An 8,594-nucleotide genomic window follows, 5' to 3' on the forward strand; every position below is an offset into this window, starting at 1 on the left:
CAATGTTTTATGTTTCATTTTAAATCCAATTCAGCAATGCTAGATATTTAAGTATGATCACAGTTTTATTACATGGACACTTGTGGACAACAAACTTCGCCTCTCAATATACAGTACTTAAAAAAAAACATTTAAACGGTGGTCAGCAGTTCCCAAATACAATCATTTACCATTACTTTAAATTGTACTTTCATATCACAGAAATGGTCAATTGCTCCAAAAACATGACGTATAGAGGGGTGGCTTAGCAAGAGGAGCTTCCGAAACAATTGAGTAAACTGAAGACATGTACATTGGAGCCGTGGCAGCATGCTTGTAAACCCAAATGTGGCTCATCATACGTTCAGTTGGAGATGCTTTCATTGGTAATCATACTTTAAATGAGTAGTTGAAAGTGCATACCACTCAACTCTGTTGCGTGAAATGTACATTTTATCCTAAGGCGCTATGTTCCAGTTGGTTGCATCCTTTAAAAACAATATTGACGGAGAGCCTAAAAAACGTACGGCACTGACTTAAATTGTTTTTATTTTGAGTCATTGAGTTGTGGGCCAAAGCTCCCGTGCAGTGATGGCAGGTGTTGATCAGTGTTCCGTCAGTGTGCAGCTGTCTGATCGTTATGAACAGCCTTATGTGATTTGTCGTTGGATTAACCCAGCTTCGTGTTTTGACTGTTTTTGCATGTTGCGTGTTTCCTTGTTTTTTGTTATTTATTGTTTTTTTGGGGATTTTTTTTTTATTTTATAAATAGAGGCTGCTGTATTTTTCTTGTTGAGTACAAAAATGTCCAAACAGAATTTGTTCCACAGCATCCAAAATGTGTTCTGCTATCTTGGCGGTTTATGTTCAGACATTTTATATCCAGATGCTTTCACTGTGAAAGACAAATACCTGATATAAATTTACATTTACTGTAATTGGGCAATGTGAAGGGGAAAAAGAGGAGATGGGATATTTTATTTTTATATTCCTTAAATTCACGTGTACAAATATTCATCAAAGAAATAAACCTTACAATCTCCGGAGACCGGGACATTTTGTATTTTTACTACACACCAAAGTCAATATTGCTGCAACTCGTATTTTGTCTTCAGTGTATGTGAATTTGCAAACAACGCAGAAAATTAATTTATCGACCGCAGTGACGAGTGCCTCACTGAGGTTGCCTCCACTTTAATTTCACCAGGAACAGAAGAATAGGAACACCGCATGTCTGACGTTACCCTGAAAGGTTTGCCAGTCGAGGAAACACTTCACTCATGACACTTGGAGGACAGCTGGAAATGAATGAACCACCTCGTGGGACTAGTAGAACGGCGCCCCCTAGTGATCTACTTGCTCCACTGCACAGCCTTGGGTTTGGGAATCTCATAGTGGAGCGCGTCAAACTCCTCCCAGGGCTTCAGCTCCGGACCGGGGATCATAACGGTCTGAAAAGCGAAAAGACGAGGTCAACACTTGCAACCAAAAAAACAAACAAAAAAAATTTTTTTTTACAATTATATGCCACTGTAATAGTGGCGGGAAATGAAATGTATACCAGAGCAATGACACAATAGCCATTTATTGGCATTGAACATTGGCGCAAAAAACAAATAAAAAACAACAACAACCCTATTTACTGAAACATTTCTATCGCCGGTTTAAAATCCCCCTGAAATTTTTATCAAAACATATGATTGTGGAATCTTAACATTTTTACAAACTGATTGATGTGCTCAGATAAATGCGATCAGACAATAACGTCATAATTGTGAGTCGGTATTCGCCTCCCACAGCGGCCACCCATACAAAACAAAGATATAACATGTATAAATTAATAAAAACACTACGGGGTGGTTTGGCAGACAGGGTCCACAATCAGGACTAAAATAACCCGACTGAAAGGAAAATTAAAAATGCATTTCTGAGACGTTGCTTCGTTTAAGATGAATTATTTCCAGACTAGGAAGTACTGGACCCAGGTAGTTAAGGACTTAGTCAGCTCCTTCTTGTTCTGGTGCTTGTCCTAGTCCAGATCAGCGTGGAGGTCCACATCCGCTCATCCAAGCTTCACTTAGACTTAGATCAGCTCTGATCTTCCTTCCGGAAATCAGATTTTTATTTATTTATTTATTTTAAACTAAGACCACGGCAAGTCTGAGACCATTTTAAACCACCAGTCAGTCCAGTCTCCGATGAGGCCTAATCTGTGTGCGTGGAAAAAAAAACGCCTCTATACGTTGCGTGAGGCACCTTGATCACGGGGTCCTTGGAGGGTGCCCAGGCCGGCACGATCTTGCCGTGCAGCCTCCAGCGGCCGTAGGGGTTGACGAGGTGGCGCTCGATGACCAGGTACTCCAGCACGTCCTTGGGCTCCTCCTCGCTGCCCAGCATCAGCCTCCCGAAGCGGTCGTAGATGGCCAGCGTCTGAGCAGAGAGGCGGGGAAAGCTCAACTACAGTGACCTGTGTCAGCTTTCTAGTCCCGCGTCAAACATGGCGGGGGTTTGTCGCTCCGTTCCCAAATCTCTTTCTCTCCCGCACTCGGGACGCAGAGGAACTTCACCATTTATAAATGACAAACCCTTATTGAGCCTCTTATACGGCAGCCTGGTGCCAGCCGGCTCGGCAGCGGTCTGGTGATGTGAAGCTGATGTAAAAACACGCTGTGAAATCATAATTTTCCTGTCATAATAGAGACTTGTGTTCCAAAAACGACGTGGCACAGTCAAAATATAGAAGGAAAAATAAAAAAATAAAACAAAATAAAATAAAATCTCGACGGCGCCGTTTATTGCCAGCGCGTGTCTTCTCGGGCGTCGACCTCACCTGTCTGGAGTGCATCCGGAGCGTCACTTGGCCGTACAGGTTGCCCTTGGTGACCATGTCGGGGCAGCGGGTGTGCACCAGCCGGGGGGGCTCCAACGACTCCAGGAACCTCCAGCGGATCGTCTTGTAGCGGTTCCCCCTCGTCATCTCCTGGACACCAAGGACAAGCGGTGATTTGGAGAACAGAGAACTTCAGGGCGAAAGCAGGACCTGAAATTCTCTGGGGGACGATTTAATATTCAGAATAAGACAAACTTGAAAAAAGGACACTGCCAGGAGGAGGAGGAGGAGGAGGAGGAGGAGGAGGAGGAGGAGGCGGAGAAGAAGCAGCCTTGCTCAGGGGCATCAGCAGGCAGGTCTAAACCTAACAGCATGTCTTGAATTTGAGTTCTATGTATTTGTAAGTTTTGCCAAAAGTTGTTTTCCGTTTTTTTTTTACTTAACATGACTGCTTTCACACAAACAACTCAACTCTTTGTTTACATGATTTTATGTTGAACATATTCCAAATATATATTATTTTATTTTATTTTTTATTTTTTTAATTCAGGCTAATCTGTGTCTTCAGTTTAAAAGAGTTTTGCAGGGTTTCAAAAAGAAAGGAAAACAGTTCTATATTCAAACCTTAAAATAACCTGCGGACATTCCCACTCGCTGGTCTTAAAAAAAGGAGTTCTGCAGTCAGCGGGTTTGGTGAAAGAAGAATTTCAAGGCAGGACACTAAGCCAGCGCGCCTCCTGATTTCTGACATTGCAGAATATTGTCGTCATTGACAGGGCGCTCTCTGCACTATTTCATTACTCGTCCTGCGACGCTGGTGCTGCTCATCACAGGAGAAACAAACGAGTTGACAACTCACAGGGTAGCACCGCTCAGTCACCAGGGAGTGGAGTTTCTCCTTGTCGAACCTGCAGCACACAAATAAGGGAAGACAAACGTTTTACCCAGATTACATCCTTCCGGATCGTCGACAGCCCCCCCGCCCCCCGCCCCCCCGGCGGCCAAACGGGGGGAGGAGAGGGGGAGGAGAGGGGGAGCAGGGTCTTGTGTCAACAACAGCACGCCCCCTTACTGTGCCAGGGCGTTGTGGGCGTCGATGAAGATTTCTTGCGCCCGTTGAGGGAAATCCTTAGTGGTGAACTGGGGGTCGTGTTCTTTGATCTTCCGTATCCTGTGTAGGGCACATGGGAGGGTTACGGCTTGTTTTGTTTTTTTTACAATTAAAATATTTTGACAATTTACTGACGTTAGGCCCGTTGTGGATGAGAGTAACATAACCAACCAGATCATCAAAAAAGATTCATATTTGAGGCATAGCTTGTGTATTAGTGATCAATAGAGCGAAAGCTGAAAACAGAACAGGCTTCGGTCGGTGACAAGAATCTTATGATTTGTCTTCAGACATTTTCCAACTAGAACGATGGAAATCGGGTTTGCTGCTCGACATCGTACACGGTGAGGAGGCAAGGCTCTCCCTCAGGTGTGTCGGGGAGGAGCTGGAGCGCCCAAAACCATGGTAAGAGATTCCCACAAGCGGTCACAACGCAATCAAAGAGCCTCTAAGAGAGCAGATCCCTGCTTCTCCAGAGAGTGGGCGGGGTTTGGCTGGGTCCGCGCGGCCCACGGATCGTAGGACACGCCCCTTTCGTCAATTGAACCGGTAACTCTCGAAGCGCCCGCGTTCGTCCGTCTCCGTGACAACGAGAATCGAAAACCCACAGGGTACGCGGAGGGAACGTCAGGCGGAGAGCGTGATCTTACGCCAGCTGCGACGCGGCACTCTGCCGGATCTGCTCGGTGCGCTGTTTCAGTCCGTCCTTGGACAGCGTGGAGAGTCGTGCGTCGCCCTCCGGGGGGATGTAGGGGTCAAAAATCCCCGCTGGCGGAGAGACAAAGGCCGAGTGAGTTCGGATTTCTGATCTTGACTATTATTAAACAATAGCTCTCGTTTTTTAAATTACTATATCACTGATATTGGTACTCCGTACAGGCAAATATCCGTACGCAAACAATCAATCAATGGTGTGGGTGCGTCCCTACTTTCCTGAAACCAAAATGAGGCGTTCAAGGATAAAGCCAGCCATTTTAACCTTGACCACCTTGTCTTATCTCCTTTACAATGTTTTGATGACCCTGTTTGTCAGGCCTCACTCGTTTATAACACAAGAAAACAGGGTGTGTAGGCACTACACCAAGATGATCAATAATAACGAGCGGCGCCACATTCAACCAACGACATGCATCTATCATTGAAAAGTGCATCGCGGGAGCATCAGTACCAGAACAGGCTATGTTGATGGGCCTCTCCATGTACTGCTGTCTGAAGACGATGCCGGCTGCTCTGGCCTTGGCCTCGGGATCCCTCTGCGTCCTCCCCTTCACCCTGACGGCCGGCGGAACGAAGTGTCGTTTCTTAGTGCGGACCTGCAGGGCGAACGGGAGAGGATGCCGGACGTCCAGGCACGCCTCTGCGTTCTGAGAGGGACAACAGGTCCGTCAACGTCGGCCCACGACAAACATCCTCACCTTCGTTCAGGCGGTCGTAATGTAAGACGCCCTGACCCGCTTAACATCTCAATCGGTATTTGTTTCCATATTTCCTTAGGCACCAGGCGATCGAATATCGGTGTGTGTGTGTGTGTCTGTGTAACAATTCACTTAAATTGAGGGTTAATTACAAAAAAATAAAAACAAAAACATTGAGAAAGGGGGGAGGAGAAAATAAGTGCAAATAGTATTTATTAAAATAAGAATTTGATGAATGATTTATTTTATTATTATTATTATTTTTAATGGTTATTTCTAATGCTCACAATTGTTTTCTGGCGTGTCTGAAATAAAGCCAATCAAATCAACTTCAACGTTTCTTTGAGCGGCCAAATAGTCGTGAAATCAAATAACCACCGAGCACCGAACAGTAACCCACAACATCGGAATGACGTCATAACCATTAAATATATCCGCGAGAACACACACGTGAACATACAGCATGGGCATATGGGCATGACGACATGGGCACACTCATGTCGTCACGCCTGGACTGGCAGACAGGGGACGCCCGCAGGGCTGTGGAATCGACCCAGAACGGCCACATTCGACACAAACCGAACCGACCGAACGGACCGAAGCCCGGCGGGCACCACGTCTCCATGAAGCACAGATCGGAGCCGTCGCGGAGGACAGAGTACCTGGAGGCTCCGAAACGTGGCTCTCGGAAGCGCCGCCAACGTCCTCCTCACGGGCGCCGCCATCTTGTCCGCGAGTGCGTGCCAAAAAAAAAAAAAACTTTATTGAGAAACAGACACAAACAACGTCACTTCATTCATCTCACGAATTACTGCAAAAAAACACAGAAAAATAACGACATGGCCGAAGGTTTTCAAATATGTTGTGTTTTTATTTAATACATACAATTTGATTGAAAAAAACATGATCTACTTTAAAATACATATAAAATACATCTCTCTATATCGATATACACTGTATTTTAGGATTTACTCGAAATTAAAATCGCAATACTGTTCGAAATCGAAATGTTAAGATTGGAAACATCGTATGATTCGAAATTAAAAACACAATAGGAAAAAAAAAAGTCGGACTTTTGAGACGTAAGACAAAGTACGAGGTTTGAATCAAAATGACAAGGAAAGCATTGGAAATTTTTGTTTTGTTTGATTTGGTATAAAATAGGACGCCTTAGATTCCGTCTTCGAGGATGAACTGGTTTTAATCATCAATTCGAGAATGTCCTTCAGACGTGGGCGCAAACACCAGGAAGACGCCACAAATACACTTTCTCATTCTAATTCACATTAAAATGTTTTTGTTTTTTTCCCTGCAGCATTTTGCCTTTATTATTGGAAATGTTTGTCTGGTCCCTCTTGAAATAGTATTACTTCAAACGTTTGCATGCGCAGCGCTTTACCGTCATGACGTCACCGGCGCGGCTTCCGTCGGTGCTTGAGCCGCGCGGCGTGGGGCCCGAAACACCAACAAATATATATATCTTTTTTTTTTTTCTTCCTGTTTTTAATCTTCGCACCGACGCAGCACGTCGCCCCGTGGCACCCGGTCCCGCTACGGGCGAAGCTTCTGCTTTTTGAAAACGGGGAACGCAGGGGTCACGGCAGCCTGCAGGGGTCACGGCAGCCTGCAGGGGTCACGGCAGCCTGCAGGGCGAGCGGCAGCCTGCAGGGCGAGCGGCAGCCTGCAGGGCGAGCGGCAGCCTGCAGGGCGAGCGGCAGCCTGCAGGGCGAGCGGGGGTTGGGTTCATGAGCTCATGTGCGCACTATAAAAAACAACAATAAAAGCAATAAAAACAACAATGAAATAAAACAATAAAATACAAACTGACGATTAGAGAGCTTTGTGTTTTCACGCTGATCTTCTGATATCCATGTCCAAATGTTGCAATAAATGCATATAGTATAATATTTGTCGATATCAGAAATCTGAATCCAGGACATTTACATATTGTAGGAATATTATTCTGGTGAGGTTTGGTGCTCACTGGCATTTGAAAAAGAGCAAAAAAAAAAATCAGTCCCAAAAAAATGGAGAATAAATATAATAACAAAATAAAATATATTACAAGAAAATAGTTAAATATATGCAAATTGTCAAAAAATCCAAAACAGAAACATATATAAAGATATACAAAATGCAAAATGTGATACTCTGTATAGGATAAACCATTGGTATGGAATATCAGGTTTACATTATAAATATAACTGACACAATAGCTAAACTAATCACTAACTTAACTAACTGAACTAACTGATTCTATAAATCATAATGCAGTTAGTAAATATAATAAAATAAGAGTAAAAAGGTAATATACTGAGTGGGTGTACAAAATAAAATTAAGAAGAATAGACTTATGTATAGGAAACGGAACACTCACGCAGGCGACCACAAGGGACAGCGCTGAGCAGCACACCTGCTTACTGTGCTTATTACACTATGCACAGTGTAATGCCAATGTTATGGCAAATATAGTATTGCACATTGATATGCTTCAATGTGCTTAAGGTGAGACTGTGGGATGGCTTATAGGCCTTGTTGGAAGAGAGCAGAAATGGGCCGGAGCAGGGCCACGCTGAGCTATAAACGCTACCAGTACGATTTTAAACTGAATCCTATACTCAACAGGGAGTCAGTGCAAAGATGCAAGGATTGGAGTGATGATTGGACAATAGCATAGCATCTTTCGAGGTCAGGGGGGTTTTTGGAAATGTTTCGATTCTTGAAATTGCTCTGAGCTGAAAAAAAAAATGGACTTCACAACCGAACTTATTGCTTCTGAAATTTAAGAGCACCATGAACAATCACACCCGGGTTTTTTTTTTACGCAAGACCTAACATCGTGGAGAGATGAACCAGAGTTGAACCAATGCTGCTTATTGGGGGCTGGGGTCAGGAGTAAAATTTAAGGCTTATTTTCATTTAGCTGGAGACAATTATGAGCCATTCAACATGTAATGTCCTCTTAACAACTAGTCATTTTGCCTGTCTCAATCAGGCCAGGGGATTTGAGTGGGAGATATAATATGTGAGTGTCGTTGGCGGAACAGTAAAAAGAAACTCTGTAGAATTTTCCCGTTAGGGAGAACAATATGGGACCCAGGATTGAGCCCTGGGGGACCCCAGGTGAAATACCGCATGGGGAGAATGCCAGAATAATCGTCTTTCTGTTTCCGCATGTTCACAGATGCTGCTTTAACCGCAACGTAGCTAAACCGCTGCATCTCTGCTTTTTATACTTTGTACGACACCTCGCTCCGTC

The 8,594-nt window shown here is 44.3% G+C and overlaps 1 protein-coding gene across 1 annotated transcript; it reads right to left on the bottom strand.

The window, feature by feature from the left end:
* Nucleotides 1-52: 52 nt before the first annotated feature.
* On the bottom strand, nt 53-6,072 carry mrpl45 (mitochondrial ribosomal protein L45). Its single transcript, XM_079998975.1, has 8 exons — nt 5,998-6,072; nt 5,089-5,284; nt 4,571-4,688; nt 3,882-3,980; nt 3,669-3,717; nt 2,810-2,959; nt 2,236-2,409; nt 53-1,430 (listed from the first exon to the last, which is right to left on the bottom strand). The coding sequence occupies exons 1-8, from the start codon at nt 6,058-6,060 to the stop codon at nt 1,332-1,334; spliced, it is 948 nt and encodes a 315-aa protein (XP_079855101.1). The 5' UTR covers nt 6,061-6,072; the 3' UTR covers nt 53-1,331.
* Between the last annotated feature and the right edge of the window lie 2,522 nt (nt 6,073-8,594).

This window comes from Zeus faber (assembly GCF_960531495.2).
Source record: "Zeus faber genome assembly, chromosome: 4".
NCBI lineage: Eukaryota > Metazoa > Chordata > Actinopteri > Zeiformes > Zeidae > Zeus > Zeus faber.

What these genes read in the sequence shown, in the direction of transcription:
- mrpl45 (XM_079998975.1), bottom strand. Translation starts at nt 6,060, where the DNA reads ATGGCGGCGCCCGTGAGGAGGACGTTGGCGGCGCTTCCGAGAGCCACG. An exon ending in CCACGTTTCGGAGCCTCCAG is followed by an intron (nt 5,285 to 5,997) that starts GTACTCTGTCCT and finishes TGTCCCTCTCAG; the next exon opens with AACGCAGAGGCGTGCCTGGA. An exon ending in GCCCACAACGCCCTGGCACA is followed by an intron (nt 3,718 to 3,881) that starts GTAAGGGGGCGT and finishes TGTGTGCTGCAG; the next exon opens with GTTCGACAAGGAGAAACTCC.